This window comes from Trematomus bernacchii, unplaced genomic scaffold, assembly GCF_902827165.1.
Source record: "Trematomus bernacchii unplaced genomic scaffold, fTreBer1.1, whole genome shotgun sequence".
NCBI classification, from domain to species: domain Eukaryota; kingdom Metazoa; phylum Chordata; class Actinopteri; order Perciformes; family Nototheniidae; genus Trematomus; species Trematomus bernacchii.
In genome coordinates this window covers 875095-901646 of record NW_022987342.1, presented here as the reverse complement: position 1 = coordinate 901646, position 26552 = coordinate 875095, and the positions used below count along the sequence as shown (strand labels likewise).

Below are 26552 nucleotides of genomic sequence, written 5' to 3'. Positions count from 1 at the left end.
ATACCGAATGTATTGAAACTCCAGACTCAACGTAAGAGCTTGAGCCTCTTCGGGGGGTGCTAACATTTAAACATACACTTCATTCTTTACTTTGTCCGTTATTATATGTAGAAGATATTACTTTTTTCTCCGTCATGTTGTTTCCATAGCAACAACTTCAAAATAAAAGCATCTAAATAGATTTGTGTTCTACACACCAAAATACGTTATTTGAACACCCCTCTCGATCGATTTACAAGAAAAATTAGTATGGCCCGCCCTAATACACCAACGCAGTTTTTAAAGATATACATTTTTCAACACAGAATCATTTGCCAAATTACACCATATCCAATCATTTTACGAGTCAGAAAATGCTATCTGTTCATTGCAGTTATTGTTTATTGAATTAGATTACCATGAGCTCAACATAATTATGTAGAGTACAAGTCCACAGCCAAGAAAATGTTATTTGCATATCATTTTATTTATGAATATGGAATTATGGAATTCTAACACTGGAATTTGTTATTATTTACTATAACTTTATTATATTATTCGGGTACAGCCCTACTGTACCAAAATATCCGAATATTCGTTCGTTGGAGTACTATTCGGGTTTCAATTTCGTTATTCAGATATTCGTTTTTGTTTTTTTTTCCCCGTTTTTTTTTCAAATTGAATTTATTGAAATCTCCAATATCAACGTAAGAGCTTGTGCCTCTTCGGGGGGTGCTAACACTTAACCATAAACGTTATCGTTTACTTTCTCCGTCTTTATATGTAGATATTACTTTTCTCCGTTAATCTCTGTCACGTTGTTTCCAAAGCAACAACAACTTCCTGTCAACTGCGCTAACTCTCCTTCAAAATAAAAGCATGTCCATAAATAGGACATGCCAAATTACACTTAACACATAGCCTATACAACTGCAACGAATGTAACAAACACAATGCGATATCCTTTTCAATTTCAAAGAACACAAATTGGGTTACATTAACAAATAACTATAAAACAATAATACTGTAGAATAACAAAATGAATGCCGTGAATACACTGAAATACACGTGTTGAAGCGGTTCGCTGCTGATTACTACGATTCCGTACAGCCAATCACAATGGGTGACGTCATTGGTAAGCGACGGACCCCGAACACATATGGTAGGGCGAACACATATGGTACTGACACCGGGATGTGTAGAGGGTGTTGGCCCACCGCCTCCAGTCCATTGGCTGGTAAAATAAGAAGCAATGTACAGAGGGCCTGTCCCAAACATCAGTAAGTGACTTATGATGTAACTAGGTGGATTTTCTGTGAGGAAAATCTTTTTTTTATAGGTGGTATTGTAGAGCCAAGGCCCCTAAAAGTTGGGATACCCCTTGCGATGCAGAACAAAGCAAAACCATGTTTGGCCGTTGCTTACATATTTCTAGTTGAGAGGATTGTTGTAAAATAACTATAATATAGAACATTAGCATGTATCTCTGGAAATAATAATAATAATGTCACCAAATTTGGACTAGGTGTTCACAGGCAAGCATGGCATACAATAAACACATATTTCATTAATACCTTTTTCCATATTTGTAATACACACATGAATTATATGCAGAAATGTAGTATGACATTTAAAATCCAAAAGGTTTGTATATACTTTTCTTTCATTATAGTAAGTAGGATTTAAAAAATGGACTTTAAGCATACCAAATATTTATATCTTATCATAAAAGTAAGTATTTAACTATTCAACTCTCCCCCAGATGTCACCCATACTTTAAATGAATACATTTGAAAAATTAAAGAATAGACAAAAGTCCATTATAGATTATATAAAGTATAGATATACACAGGGGTCCTCCGTGTTGCGCTCTATTGTTGTTTTTCCTTTGAAATCAGTAATAGGAACATTAGATTTAGCCTTCTATTTATTATTCCTACTTTGAAGATTTACCTAGTTTCCTAGTTCAAATGCAGCATTAGAAATACACTGGACACGTAAGACAAAACATTGTGTTTTTTTCAAAAGCTTCCATGAAATGTTACCAGATAACAATGCAGCATTTCAACATACGTCTAGATGAGTTGGACACTTCCTTTTAATTGGATTTAAGTTTCATTATATATTTATTTATATTTATTTAAAATATAGCATTTTTTTATTGAAAAGTAGTTTCTATATCATTTGACCAAGTCACCGCACATAAAAGCAGCATTATAATGCTCAATGGACGAGTAGGACACACCTATTTCAATTGGAATTTAGGTTTTTTGCCATTCTTTATTCATGTTATTTTTGAAATTTCTGACATTTTTCGTGTTTCTTTTTCAACAGCTTCTATGTCGTGACCAAGTGATTCCACATCAACGCAGCATTGTGGTACACAAGTAAAACACATCTCTGTATTTGGCTTGTAGTCATTTTGCTAGCTTTTAAAACATATTTTAATGAAAGTTCAGCAGTTTTCCATTGGAACAGTCAATGTATTAATTACAGTATGTCAAGCTGCTTGTTAGCAATGGGAAGGTTAGTGGTTCAATCCCCAGCCTATACTCTAAATCAAGTGGGCTTTTAACATGAAATAACAATGAAAAGAAAGATGTTCCCTGGAACTTTGGGCACATGTATTTATTTGTTTGTTATTTAATACTGTTAATGCTCTCATGGTGATTTTCTTAAGACACATGATAACACGTTGTACCTTTCAATTATTCATTACTTTACCGGCACACCTGCACATGACACTTTTGTGGCCAGACCAGTCACCTGTCACAGTTCACCTTCACATGTATAAAACATGTGATAATCTCTCCTAAAAGGTTGTCTAGAGTTTTTTTTATGGTTGTAGTTATGTTAGAGACTGTATTTGTTGTTGTATCTTTGTAGACTACATCACAGATTTGCTGTAGTTTGTCTACAAGAGCCGAGTGGAGGTCATTTATCTGCTATGACCAGTTTAACTTCTCATAAAAGTGTTTTCACATGATGGTAACTGTTTTCTTATCTATTAATTATCTTATGTAAGTAGTTATTGATAAGCATTTCTTGAGTTATATAGAAAAAGTAGTGTTTCCTCGGAGTGCTGCTCTGGAAGATATACTCCTACTGTATACATAGCCTAAATGTATACAATACCAAATTATAAAAGGTCCTTTAAAAAACAGACATTTAAGTTTCTACTGTAGGCTATACTGAATTATAATCAGCTAAATAGGCTATCACACAAATAGTACTGGTGATGCAGAATTAATAGAATGTTTACTTGTGAACAACATTTTAAAGTTCATTGCAGGAACTATTTTGACTACTTTGAATATTGATCTATACAATGAAACATCATGGTTATATTGGAAAACCTTAAGTGGCACAGCAACTGAAATTAAAAAGGCCAACAAAAAATAGGCTACAGTGGAGTAGAGATAAGGTAAAATAATTCAGGCATGAAGCAAGTTTAGAAAATGTAATATGCCTATAGCCCTTTTCAGGACTGCTGTGGTGTTTTATTTACTAGGTGTTTTTTCTCTTACACACTAAAAACGAAACAAGAATGTCAATAAAAAGCACGTCCTTATGCATTATATCCAATCCATCAGAAACACATTAATCTACACTCTCCACACATTCCACTAAGTAACGGCAAGCCAACGGATTTTGTTCCACTCCGGCGCGCGCTGATTTGTTGAAGCAGCTGTCAGTCAGAAGGCACTGCTTTCTGATTGGCTGCCTCTCCTCCCCGTTACCCGGGAATGCGCCGTGTGCTTCAGTTTGGTTTGGGATGGTCTCTGTGTAGCGGTCTTCTACTGTTATTGATGTTTTTTTCCTCGACATTTCCATGGTAACTGTCCTGTCTAACGTCTAATCAGCAGCGAGGAGCCGAGAAGTGTATGAGAATGGAGACTGAGGAAAAAAACCCGGACCCTAAATACGGTAAGAAAACGTTTTTGTAACTGCTTTCTAACCGATCTTTGATTTTCTCTAAACCGACGAAGAAATGGAAACAATGACTGCAAGGGATGGATGGGTGTGGACCTCATGCAGATCTGGAGTCATCCTAAATCGGGTTATTTTTCACAAGAGTTCTCATCTTTAGCCTTTAATATTTCATTTCACAATACATTATGAATGAAAGAAACATGCCGTTAATGGGATGTTATATTTTTCCAACCGGCACTCCAAACCAGATACTGCTTCCAGTGAAACCACAACTGCACACCTATGGGTTTAAACAATAACACATAAACAAAACAGGACATTTTTGTTTTTTTGCTGTTTTATAGATTCATGTTCATTTCCATAGATGCACACAGATTATTGCACACATGTAAAAACACACCCACATATGTTTAAAGCTTTTTTTCACACTCATTTTTTCGCATGCACATATTATGGAAAATGCATCCTCTATACCAGCCAAAGACATGACTCAATTGCCCACTATTATGTGTCACCCAGGCATTTTCTCAACTTAGCAGCCCATATGAGCTGTTGAGTCATGAAGTTCTCCCAACCAGTGTTTTCTTTGCTTTAATACCCCTTGTCAGTATAGGAGGGTAGCCATAGCTCAAATGCAAACCACAGCCTCCACACTGGAATTTGATTGGGAAGATGACACCAATGCTGTGTGGTGGTTAAAGTATTACTTCTTTCACAATGCAAGATACTCCCAACAGTCCACACCCAAAATGCTAGCACATCCTCTCCAGTCAATCCATGGAGCTCCCACTGTGGAGCATTTCCTTGTTGCTTTCCTTTTCACCACGTCAACTCTTTTTCCTCCCCCATGAGGGCTGAAAGGTAAAAAGATGCAGCCCTTTTACACCGGGGATAAAAGTTTATACGATTCAAACACACATCACATTCAAACCGTTTTTATTTTCAGAGTGGGGCCTTTGTGAGCACTCACGTTTGCCTACTACTGTTGATACTTCATTTCCCTTCTGTCTAGGCTGATGTGTGCATGCAGGCATGCTGCAGCCTGCAAGGCCTCGACTGTGCTCAGCCTCGCTTGGCTCAGCAGACAGTCAAGAGGCTTCCAGTCAATATTAAGCTGGCAAACTCTCAGATGCATTGCCACACACACATGACTGAGCCCATGCAGATACACTAAATGTTTCACAATTATCGCTTCACATTTAGACTGTTAGTTTTAAAAAGTAAGACCCACCGTTGCTGTTTGATGTAATCAGTTTCTGTGAGGGGTACAGAGTCAGTGATCTGAGACAGTGGATACCAGTTACAAGCATTTATCTCTACAAACAGAGACTTAAATGTGTTTCCTCATTTCTTTTTATAAGTATGTAGGTCAAATTATAAGTAGATGTCAAAGTCAGTGCTGAAGCACCAACAGCTGATAGCAGGAGAACATACAGTCATTTCTGTGAGTCCCATATATTATACATCTTATCTACACGCTCTAAATAGAAAGATAGAAGTGTCAGGAATCAGAGCAAAGGAGATCGAATGTTCTCATGTCTCCATGCATGTCTGCGTGCACACACACACACACACACACACACACACACACACACACACACACACACACACACACACACACACACACACACACACACACACAACCACACACAACCACACACAACCCCAGTGGCCACATACCCATTAAGTTACCCGGGGAGGGGATCATCTGATAACCCCTCCGGGCCCATTAGTGAATCACATTAGTAATGACATCATCACTTCCTTTAAACGCACACACATGTACACACACCACAAAATCGTGACTTGAAAATCATATTGTCTACAGAAGCCGAGACCAAATTACTTCACTTTTTTTTAGCAATCACTTTTTTAACTTAAAATATTATAAATATTTTACATAAATAGTGTTAAAGGGACGGAATATATATATATAAAAAAAACATTTTTCCTCTAACCTGTAGTGCTATTTAAACAGTTGTAGTGTGAGTTGCAGAGTGATAGAGATTTGGAACTGGCTGGCACGTGGCTTACACACATATTAAAGACTCAACAGCAATGTCACTCAATCCATCAGCTCAGCTTTAACGTTAATTATCAGGAGAGCCCGTTGTCCATGGGTAGATGCACACTTTCTGCATGGTGATATGATTGTTGGTGGTATTTGCTGGAAAGAAAATAGTTCCTCCAAGAAATGCTAACAACAAGGTCTGTAGAATATCTTGAGTAGCCGGCTCATGATTTATGGAAAGAGACATTGCTGTTCAATTTTTTTAGATTTATTTTTTGAACATCACAAGCTGAGTGCCATCTAGTTGCATTATTTTGGAGAAAATCTCATTTGCCACACACAATAGGTCGATACACAGCAATAGAGGTGAGAGGAAAATTATATATTTTTGTTTTGGGGAAATGTAAGACCTTTACGGTTTGGTTAAGTAAGGTTTGTCAGACATTAATATCCAAATGGACCAGGATGCAGACTAACATGGGCTGGCAGGCTCTGTGGGTTTCCATCATCAGGGCTTCTGAATAAAAAAATCTGCCACATTTCAAAAAGTCTCTTTTTGAGGTGGCTAAAACTACTGAGACTGACATTTAATTAGAAAACCACTCAACCATTAATTTTGCCAGAGCCATAAACAATCAGTGTATTTCCGAGACATTTGGCAGGCTTTTACCAGAGAAATGCGCCGGAATGCTTTTAGCACAATCAGAGATTGTTTTATGGCACAAAGCAGGCAAAGAGACGCCTGTTCCTCCTGCTCTAATGGAGCTGTGTGTCTCACTTTAACAGACGCTTCTGCAAATCAAAGGTCAATGGAAAATTCGCTTTCAATGTTTATCCTCTAAAGTGAAGAGAAAAAGGAAATGTATTCAGACAAAGTGATGGCAGCAGGAATCCCTTTAAACTTTTATATAAATACTATGCAAAAACTGTACACACAGCACTTAACACCTCCACACTCCCTGTTATTTTATGTCACTCACTAGTGCAAATGTACACCTTTTGTCATAACAATAATATCTCATTAATTGAAAAAGAAAAGGCAGTATTTTTGGCCTGTTTTTTGAAAGAAAACATAAAGCTTTTGTCTGATCAACACATACATATTGGTATCTTTCATTCTAGCTTATAAGATGTACATAGGCTATGTAGTATAGAAATACCAAAGATACATTTTGGGGAAAATAGATTCTCCATTACTAGTTGGAAACAGCTAATACCAGGTAGCCTCCTACGTCTTAAAGGTCACCTATTATTCAAAATCCACTTTTCCATGTCTTTTATACATCAACATGTGTCCCCTCTGTGTAAAGAGATTCTGAAAGTTTCAAGAAAAAACATTTGCTCTCTTTTTCTCCTGATCCATTTATATAAAAACCTGTCTGAAAATGAGCTGATCAGATTTTGGCCACTTTATGATGTCATAACGTTTTTTTGGCTTGTGTAACCATTAGCCAATAACCAATAGCCCCAATAGCCCCCCCCACCTTATCACCCGAATCTCCTCCTAGAGCACTGTTGTGTTATTTTTAACCAAATATCTCTCAGAGGGGAGTGGCTCCTTATTTTCATCTAAAGTAACAGACACAGAATCAGCACTTTTGAAACAGGGCTGAAACTACAATGATCTGTTTGGTATACGGAGCCAAACACTTCAGAGACATGTTTTGTATATAACTGAGACCTATAATATATTGATGAAAAACAGTATAATAGGGGACCTTTAATGAAACAGAATCCACCTACCAGCACCTTTAAAAGTCACTATTTAAATGTTATTTTTTGTTTGTATAATCCATATGAAACCGAAAGTGTTTTGGTGACTTCTCCTTGCTAACAAACATTCTCTCAGAATGTTAGAACTTTATATTCTTTTGTTTTAGTACAGAGGTTGTGAATTTAATTTTAAATTTTTATTAAGATGTTGGAAAATTCCCATTTTAGTAACACAAATACAACATACGGTGGATTAGTGCACTCATCTTCAGATCAGTGGTTCTGGTTCAATCCCAATTTGACACCCACTGCAGTCAGCATGTCGATGTGTCCTTGGGCAAGACATTTCACCCCTTGCTCCTCAGGGTGTTGTCCACAGTATTGAGAGCTTGTAAGACGTAAGTCGCTTTTTAGCGCAATGAGATGATAGTCTAACTGTTACCCATGAATACTCTTGTAACCATGTGAGCTATTTAACCCATGCTAAATCACTGTTCGTCACCCCTTCGTAACGTACAACTTGTAAGCCTCAGCTACAAGTCATTATTGTAATAGCTTAGCATTATATGCAGTGTACAAATGTATGTTCATAAGTGTCTCTTTGGCCACCCGACACATTATTGTAGGCCCAGCTTAATATGCAACTCAATTTTATACATATGTAGTAAATAGAGGGCCACTTATTTGTTTATTTTTCAGGTTAAAACGTTGAAGACCCGTGCTCTAAATGTTTATATGAGCCTAAAAAACCCTGTATCTGTTGGGCTTGAATACGGCTTTAGTAAGTTCAGGGTGTTTGGGCAGACACATGGCACTGTGTTTCTAACAGGCACTTGAATGTGGTCAATACTCAGTATTGTATTTCATCCTATGGCATGCTGTTGTCACATGGCAGAGTAAGTGGGCGGAGTCATGTGCCAGCAAATAACACGTAGGATGCCCTTATCTCTGATCTAGCCTCAGATACACACAATGCATCATAATCCTAACCACATCATTGTGTTAACAATGCAAGAAACCATTTCAAGAAATCTTTGTCCATTGTTTAGAAAGTTAGTGATGTAACATTTAAATATGCGACACTTATTGGGGGATGTGGTGGCAGCTGGGAAATACAGCTTAAAGAAGAAACAGGAAGCTGAGAACACAGACTGTGTTATGAGCGTGATATTTCACGGTCAATAACTCCTGCAAGATGAGTGCATCTGCTCCGCTTGCAGTTGCAAACTGTTAAACAGAAGGAAACGGTGAACACAGTTATTCACATTGAGTCAGTTGATTGAATTAAAGCCTAAAATAACTGTTATTTTGCCATAGTAAAATACTGTTTTGATTTCAGTCAGATGTGTAGCAATTTTAGCAACATCCAATCCAATCCATTTTATTTCTATAGCACATTTAAAAACAACAGAGTTGAACAAAGTGCTGTACATCATCAACTGTATAAAAACATAGCATAAATACATAAAAAACAGACAGGACATGAAACAAATGTAAAACACGAGACAATGAAACCAGATCAGAAGCCACAGACTGAAAAACTCTCCTACATGATGTAAAAACAATACAAAACACAGTAACAGTAAGATAAAAACCCAAATTTAAAAGCACAAGTGTCATACCTGGCCTGTAAATGCCAGGGAAAAGAAGTGGGTTTTTAAACGAGATTTAAAAACAGGCAGAGTTGGAGCAAGTCTAACCTGGAGGGGCAATTCGTTCACATGCTGCAAGTCTTTGTTGATAGTGCTACACCTCATTTAATTCCCCCAACAAATACTGTTTTTCTTTCAGTTCCCCTGATGAGCTAGCCGACAGAAAGAGGGAATACGTGGTGCTACGGCAGTGCTTAGAAAACACAGAAAGTAGGAAGTGACAAGTTAGAGTTTAGAGGACAACAACCTCATACAGGAAGACGACATAAAGAAAGAACTGCCAAACAGCAGGACACTGCGAGAAATCTAGACAGAAATAACGAGAAAATGAGAAAATACGATGGAAAAGGTACTGTGACCGTCCAGCCAGATGATGAACGGATGGTTTATATGCTTTGAATGTCTTTTAGAAAACAATTCATGCTTGTCAGACTGCTGCATTGACGAATGGCTCTTGTTTAGATCCTTAATTCTAATGGTTTAAGACACACTTTACCTAAATGGCTAAGGTCTGTGGAGCCTTTGTAGTGGTATTAATGTCAGTTTCGTCTCTGTGATGTGTGGGCAGAGTGTGTGTAAGTAGTGTGTGTGATGTAGCAGACATGCTGTATGTAAGCACTACGGAGTGGCAACAAGTAGCTACCCTCGCCTCTTACTCCCACTTTGCGCGCTTAATGAAGAAATGACAGTTGGCTCCATCATGTGAATTATCATTTAGTTTACAGAACACACGTACAGTTCTGTGACAGGATGTGTTATATCTCACAATCTGGTTATGTCACAAGAGCGATATCAGTTGAAAACATTGTGTTCACTGTTCCCCTGGCTGATTTCCTGTGTAAAACATATTTTTTCAGAAAATGAGCGACGAGCACGTTGGTTGTTGAACGCTGTGTTAGCTCATGGTGACCTCACTGGAGGCAGACTGGGCTTGGTTTATGTTTCTCCCCCCTCCTCCCTGAAGTGTCTGAGGTGTTTCCATGGCGGCTGCTGGCGTCCATGGGGAGCTCAACATCACCGGGGGAGACATTTTGTGGGTTGCTAGGCATGGCAGTTGGGCAGAAGAATCCTTTTGTTTGGGAGAATGTCCTGTCTCTGTCAAAACACAGGCTTTCACATAATGTCTTGTACTTGTGTGTATCTGTCGTTCACAAAGTCCATACATTACATTTACCTATACTATACCTATTAAGTAGACCTATCAATCATTTCAAATTGGGTTATTGGAAGAAATTGTGTTTTTAAGTGTGTGTGATCTGTGTCAGTAAACAATGCTTTGCAAAGATTTATAGCTCAGTTTTAAACTCAGTGGTAGTACACAAATTAGCCATAGAGCTTTACTAAATATAAAACTGAAAGCCACAAGGCTATTTATAAGACTATATAAACATTACAGCTGCAGATTCATATGATTTAGCCATAAGGATTCAGTTAAAGTATGCTTGGCCAACAAGGACTTACTAGCAATGGCTTGACAACTATTTCATATTATTATTGCCATTCAGTGGAATCATATCATGATGGATTGATACACTCGATGTCAGTATCAACAGCCAAGGGATTTAAATATTGTCTGAAAGTTAAATTGCCGTTGTATTATAACTTATTTCAATTAATGACCCAACATTTTCTAACAGCAGTTTTTGGTTTAGGAGTTTTGATTTAGATCTACATTGAGACGTTACAATTCAAAGTGGTTTGTGGTCCCAGAGGTGAAACCAGACGCTTTGGATTATTAGTCTTCATGCAAGTGTTTTGACTTTAATCAGACTGAAATTGAAGTCATAGAATGATCAACTAACAAGCCTGTCGTCTCTTTTGTCCACAGGGGAGTCCAGGAAGTTTGACCCAAACTTCAAAGGACCGATCCACAACAGGTGAGACGTCTTTTTCATAAGCTGATCATTATTTCCTTTATGTTTTACAATACACAAGTAACAATCATCTCCTCTCCTCTCTCGTCTCCTCTCGTCCCCTCTCGTCCCCTCTCCTCTCCTCTCCTCAGGGGCTGCACAGATATCCTCTGCTGTATTCTCTTCATCTTGGCCTTGTTGGGGTACTTTGCTGTCGGTATTGTTGGTAAGTTATACTTTATAACAATATGTTCTGTTTCATTGCTTCGCGATGAACGTTTTTAGGGTTAGGGACACGTGATTTTTCAAGGAAACCTGCTTTTAATATTGCACACATTATTTATTTCAATTTCTTTAGGAACATGGTTTATTTAGTAATCATGTTTGGCTATCTTGCCTTAATCAGTGAGGTGTATAAATTCAATTCTGAAAATCTATTAAAACCATGATTGTAACAATGTTTTGTTTACCTAGTATATGTGGTGATCACTGATCAATTGATTATATATACAAAAAAAAACTAAGACACCATCCTGGTGATGGCAAGATACGTTATTCTATAAAATATTTAAAAAGAGAAATGAATTCAGATGTATTTCATGATGAATTTAAATATAAATAAATGACATGTAAGATATGCGTATAACTCTTCTTTGTGTAACAGCCTGTCTTTTTGTCAAATGACTCTTGGTCACAGCTGAGTCATTCATGTCTTCCCAGTTCCCACTTGCGGAAAGACAGACTCAGATGTTAGTCATTTTTTTCCAGATGCAATACAATTATTTTTGATGAAATATTACTATTACCTAAGCTTTGATTTCTTAATGAAAGCATTTGTCACACATGTTGTGTTCAATGAGTGGCAGAAAGTTGAAAGTTGTGAAAGACAAGCAAGAAGTTTTGCAAAACAAATCCTGCTTTTCAGACCCTCTCCATACTTTTGGCATTCATAGGGTTAAAATATCTAGTAATACGCAAGTGCAGTATGTATAACTTAAGATTTTAGATAATAATTGTCTCTTTCTCTAACGTCCTCTTTTGTTCTAAATGTTTTGAATGATTCTCTGTGCAGCCTGGTCTCAGGGCGACCCCAGGAAAGTGATCTATCCCACGGACAGCCGGGGGCAGTTCTGTGGACAAGCTGGAACTCCTCTGGAGTGAGTCGCCTGACAATATGAATATGATGTTACAGTATACGTGTCCCTTCACATGCTGACTATGTTGTGTCTTTCGGGATATTTATTTATGATACAGGCCTAATAATAGTTTGGTTTTACTGTTCTTACACAACAGGAAGAAGCCTCTTCTGTTTTACTTTAACATCCTGAAGTGTGCCAGCCCTCTGGTGCTGTTGGAGTTCCAGTGTCCCACCACGCAGGTCAGATAATCATCATTTATATTCCATGCAATGTTTTTCAGCTTTCTAACAACCACGCTAATTGTCATAATTGTATGTTGTGTCTACTTGTGTCCAGTTATGTGTGGAAACCTGTCCTGACCGCCACATGACGTTGGTGAAAGCCAAGGTAGGCAACAAAGAAGACCATGAATACTACAAGCGGTACTGTAAGGATGGAGTGGACTTTGGCAAATTGGTAAGTATTTAAATCATTTGATCAGTCACATTTCGTACATGCTTGATGTAATACAGTGAAATACTTTCATCTATTATGCAAAATCCACTTTTTCATGTATTTTATACATAAACATGTGTCCCTTCTGTGTAAAGAGATTCTCTCTCTTTTTGTCCTGATCCATAAAAACCTGTCTGAAAAATTAGCTGATCAGATTTTGGCCACTTTATGATGTCATAATGTTCTGCTGGCTTGTGTAACCATTAGCCAATCACCAACCAAGGTAACCCCCAACACCTTATCACCTGAATCTCCTCCTAGAGCACCATTGTGGTTTCTTTAACCAAATATCTCTCAGAGGGGCGTGGGGAGTGGCTCCTTATTTTCATCTAAAGTAACAGACAGAGAATCAGCACTTTTCAAACAGGGCTGAAACAGAGGGGATTATGGGATGCTACAATGGGTGATCTGTTTGGTATTTCGAGCCAAACACTTCAGAGACATGTTTTGTCTATAACTGAGAACAATAGTATATTGATGAAAAAGAGAAGAACAGGGGACCTTTAAAAATGACGGGTGTTTTCCATGTTTCAGAGTCCTCCTGAGATCCTAAGGGAAGGCTTGTGTCCGGCCATGCTGATGCCCAGTAAAGCCTGTAAGTGAGACGCTTGTTGTCTTCACCTCCTAAACCTTATTTCCGCCCACACTACAAGCTGCTGTGTGTTGGTATTTTGTAACAAATATATCCATATACTTAAACGAATCATCATCTCCTCCCCCCCACAGTCACGCGGCGCTGCCTTCCTGCTTTGGGAAGGATGAAAGGCGGGGTGGTGGTGGTGGGCAACGAGACCTCTTTCGATGCTGGAGAGGGCACCAACATCAACGCCACGGATGTGCTGGAGGCGTCAAAGTGAGTCCTTTTCACTGTATGGCAACACACAAGTTGTGTTAGCCTTTGAGTACATAAATCAGTCTCTCGGTGTTGCACAATTACAGAAATGTTGGATAAACATGACATCACTTGACAATCATGTTATAACCTCAAAATATCGCAACCCTGACATGATTAACAAATGCTGGAAAAATGTGTGCTGTGTGATCAGAACGGTGTCACTCAAATGCAATGGACAGTCATTTTTTTATAAAATGAGGGTTCAAATTACTATTATTTTTAATGGATTAGTTAGTTTAAAGACAATTCTGAGCATTCTATGGTTGTAAATGTCATCCCTCAGGGTTGTTGGTAGTTGTTTCAGTCTAAATTTGCCGTTTAAAGATATAATTTGTGCTCTCTGAACTCAATGTGGACTATATGCTCATAACATTTCTTTGACAGTTTCATTGAATAATATAAGAAACCCAGTTTATAGGTTAATAAGTAAAAAAACAAGTTAAACTTCTTCCTTCTTAGCTCAAGAAAAAATGCTACTAGGTAGATAAATGCTAATGTTTGACTCTCCTGACTCACAATCTGCTATGTTGTGTCAGCTGACAGCACAACCCTATCAAATCTCACTGCTGTGATTGGATAGGCTACTTAAAATGCAGCATACACCGTTCTGCATGCTGATCATAGATATGTATGCACCCTGGAGGGTTTATGCCAGAGTTTTCTATCAGCATTTCTCCCAATGGGGGAGGTTGCAAAGCAGAAAGCAGTGGGAGTAACGCTTGTTAATTATCAAGCTGTGTGTCACCATCTGTTATGTTGTGTTCTTGCTGACAGCAGCTGGAGAAAGACATGTCTAATTATTTGTCATACTGCGGTTTTCATCTTCATTTGTAATGTGGCATGATGATGCAAAAAAAATGAACAGGTTTCAAATAAAGGTTTACTACGAAATAAAAAGCTTCAGCTTTTGCTTTTACTACTTTATATAGTGATCCAATAACAATATGCAGCGTACAGATAATTGAAGGTTGAAGGAATAGCTTGAGCTTTATATTTATTTTTACACAATAGTTTAATAATTACACATAGTTAACAGAAGTTTTTGCTGACATGTTGAGTTATGGTCTTCACTTTGACTTTAAAGAGGCCCTATAATGCATTTGAAGGTTTTCCTTACCTGTAGTGTGCTACCCATATAGGTTTTTGTGCATGTAAATGGTCTGAAAATGCTCAAATCATAACGTTTCCTCCAGAGGGAGTTTCTCTCCCACACACTCCCTGAAAATGAGCAAAATAGGGCCTCTTTTGGCTAAAGGTTGTCGTGTTTATGCCTCCATTCCTAACAGATGTCTACAATGTGGGTTGTTTTTATTTAATTTCCTTATTTTTCTTTTCTCTTTTTTTGTTTTCCAGGAAGTCAAATCTGGTTATTGAAGCTCGCCAGGTGGCCATGAGAATCTTTGAGGACTACACTCGGTCTTGGCACTGGATATTGCTGTAAGTCTACTTTTGTTTAACGCTACAGTAACAAACCGTGTCATCTAGATCTAGATAGAACATCAGGAGTAAAACCAAAGGCAAAATATAAGCAAACAAAACACCAATATTTATTTTGTTTACTCAAAATAGGGATGCAGTTATTATGGCTGTAAAATGTTTGTACTTGATATATAAAAGCATCAGTATTCAAAATCAACAGCTAACTTATCATTTTGAAGCCAAAAATGTGACTTGACTGCAACTGTCAAATAAAAAAAATCCAAGAAGACTCTGTAGTTCTCTTTTGATATTTTACAAGTTCTAATGTGTCCTCCCTCTCTAGCGGTCTTGTGATTGCCATGCTGGTCAGCTTGGTTTTCATCGTCCTGCTGCGATTCTTGGCTGGCATCGTGATCTGGGTCATGATTGTTTTGGTTATTCTCGTCATCGGATATGGTAAGTCCTCAGCAGAGTTAACCGAATATTTTCCGTCTATGACGTTTTTTTTTTTTAACAATGACAGCGAGTGTGCCCCCCCCGTCAGAGTTGTGTACAGACCGACGGGTGATAATGTATATTGACGGAAATTGTACGATCCTGTCCGTCAAAATGCAATGACGGGCAGCGAAAAAGTCTAGCGCAACCTCTGGTCCTCAGCCTCTTGAGATAATAAAGTGATCTGCTTCAATGACAAAGGAAATCTGAATATTTGAACTCTTTTTTTAGGGATTTTCCACTGTTACATGGAGTTTGCGAGTCTGAAAGGAGAGCCGGGCTCGAATGTCACTATCCGCGATCTGGGCCTGCAGACGGACTTCTCTGTGTACCTGCAGATCAGACAGACCTGGCTGGCCTTCAGTACGTACACACACACACACACACACACACACACACACACACACACACACACACACACACACCACACACACACACACACACACACACACACACACACACACACACACACACACACACACACACACACACACACACACACACACACACACACACACACACACACACACACACACACACACACACACACACACACACACACACACACACACACACACACACACACACACACACACACACACACACACACACACACACACACACTTGCCGTCTTAAATACGTTGCTGTGTAAGGTATCCATGAATCCTGTTAATCAATTGCTTTGTTAATCTGTTACAGTGATCATCCTGGCTATTGTAGAGTTCTTCATCATCTTGCTACTCATATTCCTCAGGAAGAGAATTGTGATTGCCATCGCCCTCATCAAAGAGGCTAGCAGGTCAGTCAAGGCCGTGAATGGCATCTCCGTGTTCACTTTTTGCTGCGGTCATGGCGACATAACTAAAATGTGGGCTGGCTTTACGTTAAACTCCTGGCAACGTTCCGCCCCAGCCTATCGCCCCCTATCAGAAATGTTGCAGAAACAATGCCCGACGTGTTTTGGAAGTAATATGATCTGTGTTTACATTAGCAAGCATCGCTAACACTCAGAGCTAACGCTGTACTGGAGAGGGGGGCGTGGTCAGCTGCAGCTCACAGAATCAGCCCCGTGCAAAAACAGTGCTGGAGAACAGCAAATAGAGCGAAATGAGGCATGGCTAAAATGCATGATCTGTTTGGTATTTTGAAAACAGAAACGTATAAATATACCTTATATAGGTATAGCCCTACAATATATAATTTAAATATAGCATGATAGGTGTCCTTTAAATGACTAAGTAAAATGTGAAAGAAGTTGCTCACTCTAAGGGTGTTTGAGCTTCTTTCAGCTCATTGTTTACTGTTTAAGTTCACATCAGCTTTCATCATTGCCACTGCAGTAGTTTTTGAGCACCGAGTATAGTGTTCCTGTTCAGCAACAAACATCTCTGGGGAGCAAAACATTTCCATTAGCAATTTCTGGAGACCAAACAAAGACAAAACAAGTTTGAATGTTGTACTCCAATGCTCCAGATGGCCAGAAACACAAATCCAGGAAAACTGCTTAAGTTGCTGCATGTCTGCTGGATGTGTACAGGCAACTGTTTGCTAATACCTTTTAGCTTAACAACATTTGAAGAGAGACCTTAGCATTCAGAAAGGTCCTTTTGATTTTACACTTAAACTTGACAGTGCTTGGGCAAAAAGGTATTCCCTAATCTTGTTGACATAACGTTTTCTTTTTCAGAGCTGTTGGGCACGTCATGTCATCGCTGTTCTACCCCATACTGACCTTTGCCCTGCTCTCTGTGGTGATCGCCTACTGGGCCATCACTGCTGTGTATCCTTTCTTTTGTCCAGATGTGGAGAAAACATAGTCAAAGCAAAAACATGTCACAATATTTTTTTTCCACCTTTATTTGCACAAATTCCAACTCTATACTTTTCTATATTCCTATATATATTTAATATATTTTACATTAATATAAATGCTAAGGAATAACAAAAAAAAAGGGGGAAATAAAAAACTGTTTTATGTGTATTATCCAAGTAATCCAACAGTTAAACATTCAATCCAACACATTTACTACTTTTCAAAGTTGTGTCATAGTTTGTTGGAAATCACTATATCTTCCAAGTTCTGAAACCTTCTATGCTTTCCTACTTTATCACTTGTTAGTGACATTTTCCCTTAAAGGTGGGGTAGGTTATTTTTTGAGAAACCGGCTCGAGATCGCTAGAATTTGAAAATACACAACCGGAGAAAATCTGCCACTTCCTTATAGAGCCCCTCCTCCAACACACACGAACGTGCACATGACCAATGAGGGCACGAGATAAGTTTGTGCACAGATGGAAGGCTGACAGGCAGGTAGGCCATCCAGTTACTTTAGCCGGGCCGGCTAAAATGATTGGTCGTGCTTTTTTCAGTACTACGGCTTCCACAGATGACATTTTTTAATGGATTTTTTGTCAAAGCACTTAAGATATGAATTGCTATCGGGATGTTAAGAGCATTCCATGGAATATAACAAAAAGTGTATCTCGAGCCGGTTTCTCAAACTTACCTACCCCACCTTTAAATATATAAAGGACTGCAGATGTCTTTTGATGTGACTTTTTCAGAGACACTTTGTTGACATGCTGTTATCTCCTTGACCACTCTACCAGCTTTTTGTCCACCTCTAATGATCAGGTGTACAAAGTGTTCAACAACTCAGAGTGCGAGTACTCACGAGACACCTGCGACCCCAAGGTAGGTACACTTTCAAATGTCACTGCCTCATGACGATAACTGACTGAAGATGTGTGTGGAGTTTTGCCAGAAAAAGTAATACTCTGTCTATATTTGACACCTTTGCTTATCTCGTTGTTTACCAGTTTCATCATATATTTTATTTTAATTTCACTTGAATAATACTGTGGTTTCCCTCTTCCCTTTTTCTCCAGACGTTCAACATCTCCAACGTTTCATCTCAGTGTCCTGATGCCGAGTGTCTGTTTGCCTTCTATGGTGGAGAGACCCTCTACCACAAATACCTCATCCTGTTCCAGTTCTACAACGTTTTCCTCTTCTTCTGGTGCGCCAACTTCGTGACGGCCCTGGGCCAAGTCACTCTGTCAGGGGCCTTCGCCTCCTATTACTGGGCCTTCAAGAAACCCGACGATATTCCCGCCTTCCCCATCTTCGCCTCGCTTGGACGGGCTCTCCGGTTAGAGACTCAATTATATTGTATTGTTGTGCAATCTGTCCACCTGTGAATATTCTGTTTCATTACAACTATCAGTGATGATTTTATGCTCATGCTTGGCTTCTGTTTCCACTTCCCCTCCAGATACCACACTGGCTCTCTGGCTTTTGGCTCTCTGATCCTCTCCATTGTTCAGTGCATCCGGGTCCTTCTGGAGTACCTGGATCACAAGTTGAAAGGTCAGAAAATTGAACGACTGACTAACTTAATTACTTTTAGCCGATTAGCCTACTATTATATACATCAGTAGATTCATTAAAAAACAGAGACTGTATTTTCTGTTTCAAAAGGCTCTCACACCAACACATATATAAGACTGCCTTTTTTTAAATGTTTGCAACAGCACTAACCACTCTCACGCTGCTTTCATGCCTGGTGCAGCCATGTTCAATGATTATAGAGGAGACATTGTGTTGCAGAAGGCAGCCACTCAGCTAATGGTTCACATGTGTTACGTGTTGAATGTAGCCTGCCCGTAAGGAGCCTAATTCCATCTCCAATCTCACATTAGAATCTTCACATCTGCTGGAAAAAATGATTGGAACTTAAAGGATCTTTCCCTTTTTCTATAAGAAGGTGTTGAATGTCTGATTTTAATAAGAATTGCATCGGTTTCTCCCCATACATTAAATCGTGATGCATTCCTCTCTCTTTCTCTCTTTCTCCCTCTGTGCCTTCGCTCCCCTGTAGTTTCCCTTCTGTCTAAAGATTGCTCAAATAGGGGGGTGGGGAGGGGCGGCATTTCTATTTACATCCACAGAAATCAAGCAGACTAAAAAGGGAAAGCGTGTTCCTTCTCCTACGCTCCATTTCAGTACTATGGACAGCACCACACCTACACACACACACACAATGCACACACAACAAACAGTGTTGTCCATTGTTCTGAAACAACAGCTAAGCTATAGTCACATGTATCTCAGCGATTAACTGTGTTATTTTGCTTTCTCTCTATGGATACTTAAAGCTTAGACAGAGTGTGATCAATGACAAAAAACACATGATTTGTCAACCATTTTATGGTAGTCAAGAGACCCCTTACTGCGGGACCCCCCTTACTGTGTTGATTGTGTGTCTTCTTCTTTATGTTGTACTTATCAGTGACTGTATTAATATGCATTTATGATTATGTTGTTAGAGTGGTTGGATTCTGGTTTTGGATTGATGCATGTGTAATGCCAAAGGTCAGAATAATGCATTTAATTTATTTAAATGTATAGAATGAAATGTAACATGTTTTATCACATCCCTCAGGTGCTCAGAACAAGTGTGCTAAATTCCTGCTGAGCTGCATGAAGTGCTGCTTCTGGTGTCTGGAGAAATGTATCAAGTTCCTTAACAGGAATGCCTACATCATGGTGAGTCATCGCTATCAGATACTGCTGTGTCAGAGATGTTGGATCTGGTCCCGGTTTAAAATGGTAAAACGTTTTTTTTTTTCTCAGATTGCCATCTATGGAAAAAGTTTCTGCCCTTCTGCTAAGAATGCCTTTTTCCTGCTCATGAGGAACATCGTCAGGTGGGATTTCATTTCATTTATATCCACAATGTTAAATTATATATGCATTACACTAATTAATATTTAAGCTTTACCTATCGTTGTTTAATTGGATATTCTCTTATATTCTCTGCTGATCTGTTTCTTCACAGGGTGGCTGTTTTAGATAAAGTGACTGACTTCCTGCTGTTCCTTGGGAAGCTCCTCATCGTTGGAATCGTTGGTAGGAGAGCTTTTTATTTTTAGAACTAAAGTGTGTACCCTGGAGAGAGATCTGTTAGGATTTCTTGTTGAAACCCATTAATTGACTTTTGTTTCTCTGTGCAGGCATCTTCTCTTTCTTCTTCTTCTCCGGGAGAATCAAAGCCGTAGAGGAGGCTGCTCCATCTCTCAACTACTACTGGGTGCCAATAATGGTGAGAGACAGTTAGATATGCAGGATTTCTCTTTCAAAGAAACAGATACACACTATAGATGAAGAGATACCTCATTGCAGAAACACAGATATATCATATACATGTACAAATAGCTGCTAAGGGTCAATTTGAGACCTTTTTAATACCACATCAGATGCAATTTAAATTAGTATTAGTATTTTCTGCCTCTACTGTGACATGTGTCCATGCTTTTATGTTCAAAAGGTCTTGATTTTTTTCTCATACTGCCTGTGCTGCAGCACCTCTTTTCACCCTCTGTCTGAAACCAGAGCCCAGTCTGCTCTGATTGGTTAGCTGACCGGCTCTGTTGTGATTGGTCAACCAGAAATGTCCAGCCCCGTAGCCTATCACCTACAATGTGTGCGCTAGCCAATAGAAGCGCGAGTGTTACATAGTGATGTCACTATGTTAAAGGGGACCTATCATGCAAAATGCACTTTTGTACGTCTTTTATACATGAATATGTGTCCCCAGTGTTCCAGGGAACTCACCAAGTGTCAGAAAACACAACCCTCTCTATTTTCCTCCATACCCAAATCTCTAAAAAAGGGGCTGCAACAGATCTGATACAGACTGATCCAGATTTGAACACTTCTATGTCGTCACAGAAGTGGCGCTACGGCTATTGGGCCAACTCTCCACCTATCAAGGGAATGTGGGGTTGGGCCATGGCCGGCCATTGCCGCTCGAAAGCGCTGGAGACGCTGTAGTACATATGCCAGGCCTGTAAGTGGCGCTGTAGTCTGCCACAAAAGCAGCGAAGAAGACTTCCCGCCCATAGTTACCATGGTTACCCTTCTGTTTATTCTCCACTGTGGCTTTTTTTCTCCCTCCCCGAGGCAAGCGTTTGCTCCCGCTGCTTTAATTCAATGCAATCCCTACCCGTTGAGGCAAGCACTGTAATTCTCTCCGATTAGTCCACCAGCAGATGACAAACACCCACCTCTCCGCCTCTTCCAAGGAACGAGGGGACCGTGCGGCAGAGTTTCAGTTTCAGTTTCTTTCGCCGGTCAAGATGTCCGTTAAAGTTTAAATCTTCCGGACAAAATTAGAAAAGTGCCGGTCAAAGGTCTTCTTTGTTATTTATTGAGCTTTAAAACAAATGAATAACGACTCTATATAATAAAACACGGAGGACGGAGATCTCTTTTTCTCCCCCTCTTCTGACAGCCCAGCAGCTGATCAGAGCACGGCTCACCTCTCCTGCAGGGGGGCGTGGTCAGCAGAATCAGACCCGTAGACAGCAAACAGCACATAGAGCGAAATGAGGCATGGCTAAAATGCATGATCTGTTTGGTATTTTGAAAACAGAAACGTATAAATATACCTTATATAGGTATGGCCCTACAATATATCATTTAAATATAGCATGATAGGTCCACTTTAAGGAAGAAATCAAAGGAGTAATAATGATTTTAGTGTGCTTTTAGGCTAAATGTATGCTGGTTACAGCTTCTCCAATGAGAGTATTTTACCCTTTTCCTTTTTCTAAATAATGTGAACTGAGTAACATTGGTGTTAACAGTGTCTTGGACAGAACAAGATTTTTCACAAAATTATAATATATGGCAGGCAAGAGAAAATATTCAAAACGTTCTTAAACTCAGTATAATAATCTTTTGAGGTAGTCTGGGAGAATTATTGCCACAGCAGAAGTCTTGATTTTGTATTGATATTTGTGATTTCCTTCCCCTAGACGTTGGTAGTGGGATCCTACCTCATCGCCCATGGCTTCTTCAGCGTGTACGCCATGTGTGTGGACACACTGTTCCTCTGCTTCTGTGAGTACATTTGAATTCAGTCAGATCTCCTCTTTTCTTCCTTTTTCCAAGCACTAATACAACTTCCTCGAGCTAAAATGCATGTTTCTCCTTCCTGCCATGTTTCTGACTCTTATTCTCTTTGTCTCATTCCTCCCATTCATTTGACTTTATTTTTATACACTCCCTTTTATTTCATGTTTCCCTTTCCCTTTCATTTTCCATTAACCCAATAAAAAAAAACACAAAATACACATCCCCGTAAACGAAAAAAGGTGAGGACCTGGAAAGAAACGACGGCTCGTCAGACAGGCCTTACTTCATGTCGCCCGAGCTGCACGACATCCTCTCCGAAACCAAGAGGGTGGAGGAAGACCACGATGGGGTCGAGCAGGGGGATTCTGCTGATCCTGCAAAGCCAATGGATGAGGTGAAACTGGAGGAGGAGACCCCTCTTCAGCAACAAGACGGAGAAATCCAACTGAAACAGCAGACGGTGCTCAAGCAGGAAAACGAGGAGGAGCAGCCTCTGCAGGCCACGACTGATACCGAAGAGCCACAACAGGAGAACAAAGAAGAAGAAACAGTCAGTCAGGTTGAGGAGGCTGAAAAGAAAGAAGAAGCAGAGGTGAAAGAAGAGGTGGCAAAGCAGGAGGAAAACACCGAGGAGGCGCCACCTCCCGCTGCGGAGGCTGAGAAAGAGGAATCTTTGGAAGATAGTCCTCCTTCTGCACCACAGGAGTAAACAGTAATGCAAGGGCAAATAAATAAGGTTAACCTCAAAAAGTACTGTATCTACAACGTGATGTGATGTGGGCATGTTAAATGTGCGGCATACAACAAAAGCTAAATATTTCCGATGTGACAGCTTGGAGGTCAAAGAAGGTCAAAAGCCCAGTTGCATCTCTGTAGCTTGAACAAAAAAACGCTCTCTTGTGTTGGTTTTAGAACAGTGTTGGTTTTTATATATCGTGAAGATCTGTAGAACTTTGTGAGTGCTGAACCTGTGCCTGATTGCTGTCTCTGATATTTGTTGTCTTAATCCTGTTAAACGATGCACTGCAGAACCACTACGTACCGTGTTTGCAGCCGGAACACACTCATGTCAATCGATGGTGAATCTCTTTCACTGTTTACAATAATACCAGCTGACCAGCCAAAATGTTACAGACATATTTGATAGACTGTATGAATATTGGATCTTTTTTTTGTCCTATGAAATGTGTATATATACAGTAGTGTTCTTCAATTACAAATTGTTTCAGCTTCAGTCTTGTAGAGATCCAAGATGGGATCCGATGTATTGTATTGCCACCTACTTGCCTTGGTATTTTTGACTGATGTAAGTGCTGTTAGTGTCGCCATGACGCAGCCTCTCTTTGGACCCCCCCCCCCCCCCCCCCCCCCAAAAAAAAGTTTACTAACCCAACCTGCATTGCTCTGTCCCTCTGTCTCTCTGCTGCATGGTGTTGACATGGCCTTCTGAATGCTTGCAACTAGCATCTCAACTCTCTGGATGCTTTTGTACACTTTGTTTCTCTTTTGTCGCCTTGTGAAAGATGTAAGTTACTGATTGATGACATTCCATATTTATCGGATGTAAATCTTGATTAAACGTGATTGTATTTAATCACAGTCAGTCATTCTGTTGTGGGTAATCATGAGCTTGAAAATGGTTTGGCGTTTGGAAGCAGGTGAGTTTTCATGAACACAAAAAGTCAGCAACACATTTGTATTTGTCTTAAAGGGGATCCCCAACAATTTGACCAGTTAAGGGTACTTGACTTGCCATGGAGAGTACTGAGTCTGTAAAACTGTTTCTAAAAGGTTTTGATGCTTTGGGGAGGCTTTTATAAACCTTAGAAATAAAGAAAAGCCGTGAATATTTGCTAACATTCAGATTGAGACGCATTATGGGACGCATAGTATACTGGGTTTTTGAAACTTGATCCATATTAGGGACTAAAACCAGGATATCTCTGCTGCAATGACTAAGCAGTGGTTTGGAGCTTTTTGGCTTGTGATCCTTTAAAATGAAACTACTTGTGGCCCCTTATCGCCGGTTATTAATCTTATAAATTCAACCAAAGAATAAAAAAAATTAATTCTAAGAAGGTAGGGTCTTTAGATACTGAAAGAAGGAAAACGAGAAAAAAAATATTGTTTCTAATAGAAATTAATACTTCAAGTTCAAATATATTTGGGCCCAGGTTAGGAACTACTTAATAACTGGGTTATCCTCTTACTTTGACCCATGACATCACTATAGCATGTGGTTACAGGCGGGACCCATTTTGAGAAAGTTTATTCTTGTCCAAGTTTTCCATTCTCTCTATGAGCATGACAGCCACGCTGTTGAGATGACTTTGCGACATTGAAGAGGGAAGCCAGGTTTGTCAGGCTTCTCAAAGTTGTTGCTAACAAATGTTAAGCCTTTGTTACAATACACTAGTTGTGGTCTGAAAAAAGGGTACCCACCACTTTTTTTAAACATGACGTTTCTGGAGTTACTTGAAAGGCAAAAGAGATTATAGAGAGCCGAGGCATGGACAAGTTAAATGACTCTACCGAATGTTGTTCTTCAACTGCTTCTGCTCATGTCACAGTGGAGGATCTGGAGCGCAACGATGGATCAGCAGAGAAGCCGTACTTCATGTCCCAGAACCTGCTTAGCATCCTAAATAAGTCCAATGAAGAGGTCAAATCTGTAGACTAGGTCACGTTGTGTGTGTGTGTGTGTGTGTGTGTGTGGGTGTTTGTGTGTGTTTGTGTGATGGAAATAACAACAAAAGAAGAGTGCCATTTCCTGTGTTACATTATGTATGTATGTTTGTGTGTTGCTGCCAAATGATATTCATTCATGTTTATGGATGATAATATTGATCCTTTAGGATTTTGTTACAAAGCCTTAAGTTCATTGCCCGCCTGCATTTGCCCAACAAGGAGGATATACATCAGAAGGAATATGAGACTTCCCTTTCAGATGAAATATTGTTAATTTAGGCAATAGTTGGCCTTAATGTCCAGTGTGAAGGATTGTTGGGGATTTATTGGAGGGAATGGAAATAGTATTCGCTTTCATGTTTTCATTAGTGTATCACTTGAAGCCAAGATTCCTCTTCATGGAGTCAGCTATGTTGCACCACCATGTTTCTAGCTCAGAAAGGACAACCCAAACTCTGACTCTAGAAAGGGCCGTTCAGGTAACTGTAGTTCCCCATGTTATGTAATAGGAGGGGTGGGGGAGCGGTATTCAGACTATTTCCATCTGCAACCTCACCGCTAGATGCCACTAGATCCTATAAACTGTTCATTTAAAAAGAAGAAAAATCAGTTTTTGTTGTACATTTTGTTCATTGTTTTTGTCACTCTGTGTATTCTGTCATCAAGTTGATGGGATGCTTTGAAAGGTCCAGTGAGATACAGTTGATGGCAGGTAGCATGTAGATACATGTGTAAAGCTCTGCTTACTAAGTATATTGCACTGTTTATTAGCACACCAAACCAAAGTTGCTCAACGCAGGCTAATACAAGCTAAGTATGTTTCTCAAAGCCTTAAGAGATTACAAATGAACCAAGTGATTTTACTTGGACTTGCAGTCTTCATTTCTATGGACCTATGTTGTTTTGTGTTCATATAAAACATATCTGTAATGAATTTGTAAAAGTTGTTCTTTTTCATTTTGTTGTAAACTAATTGTAATTTCTTCAGAAATTAATAAAATCTTAATAAAAATGTGTGTTGCCATATAAGTGTTCAAAGGGGGAAAGGTCACTTATTCTTAGGTTTATTCTGACACAATAACCTAGATTATTATTTGATTTGATAAGTGTTGTTCTTATTTTGATAATGCTGACATATAAGATTTAGATACAAAATCATTATTGAAGAATTGTCCGTTTGTTAAATGAGACCATTAAATATTTGAGATCTTCTAATAAATAAAAGAACATACTTATACATATTAATAGCTTACACATATATAAGTTAGTAAGTTATTAATATTTGTATAATTAATCCATAATGTATTTACTTTGAAACGTAAACTTTATTATGTAAAGTTATGAAAGAAGTTTAGTTT

The 26552-nt window shown here is 39.1% G+C and overlaps 1 protein-coding gene across 5 annotated transcripts; it reads left to right on the top strand.

The window, feature by feature from the left end:
• Positions 1 to 1181: 1181 nt before the first annotated feature.
• Positions 1182 to 26208, top strand: LOC117482318 (choline transporter-like protein 2). 5 transcript variants are annotated; one of them, XM_034130430.1, is made up of 24 exons: positions 1182 to 1259; positions 2314 to 2358; positions 3846 to 3906; positions 11117 to 11165; positions 11294 to 11367; positions 12214 to 12298; positions 12435 to 12519; positions 12617 to 12736; positions 13310 to 13370; positions 13502 to 13628; positions 15024 to 15107; positions 15433 to 15545; positions 15816 to 15947; positions 16284 to 16383; positions 17272 to 17364; positions 18195 to 18279; positions 18474 to 18736; positions 18860 to 18954; positions 20030 to 20133; positions 20221 to 20294; positions 20426 to 20496; positions 20601 to 20689; positions 22407 to 22491; positions 22746 to 23868. In XM_034130430.1, exons 3-24 carry the CDS (start codon positions 3864 to 3866, stop codon positions 23213 to 23215), a joined length of 2502 nt encoding a protein of 833 aa, XP_033986321.1. In that variant the 5' UTR covers positions 1182 to 1259; positions 2314 to 2358; positions 3846 to 3863; the 3' UTR covers positions 23216 to 23868. The 5 variants fall into 5 exon arrangements, with proteins under 5 accessions (XP_033986321.1, XP_033986311.1, XP_033986336.1 ...); XM_034130420.1 differs by having other exon boundaries at positions 2314 to 2366; positions 3843 to 3906; XM_034130445.1 differs by lacking the exons at positions 1182 to 1259; positions 2314 to 2358; positions 22746 to 23868 and adding an exon at positions 25077 to 26208 and having other exon boundaries at positions 3748 to 3906.
• Positions 26209 to 26552: the final 344 nt, after the last annotated feature.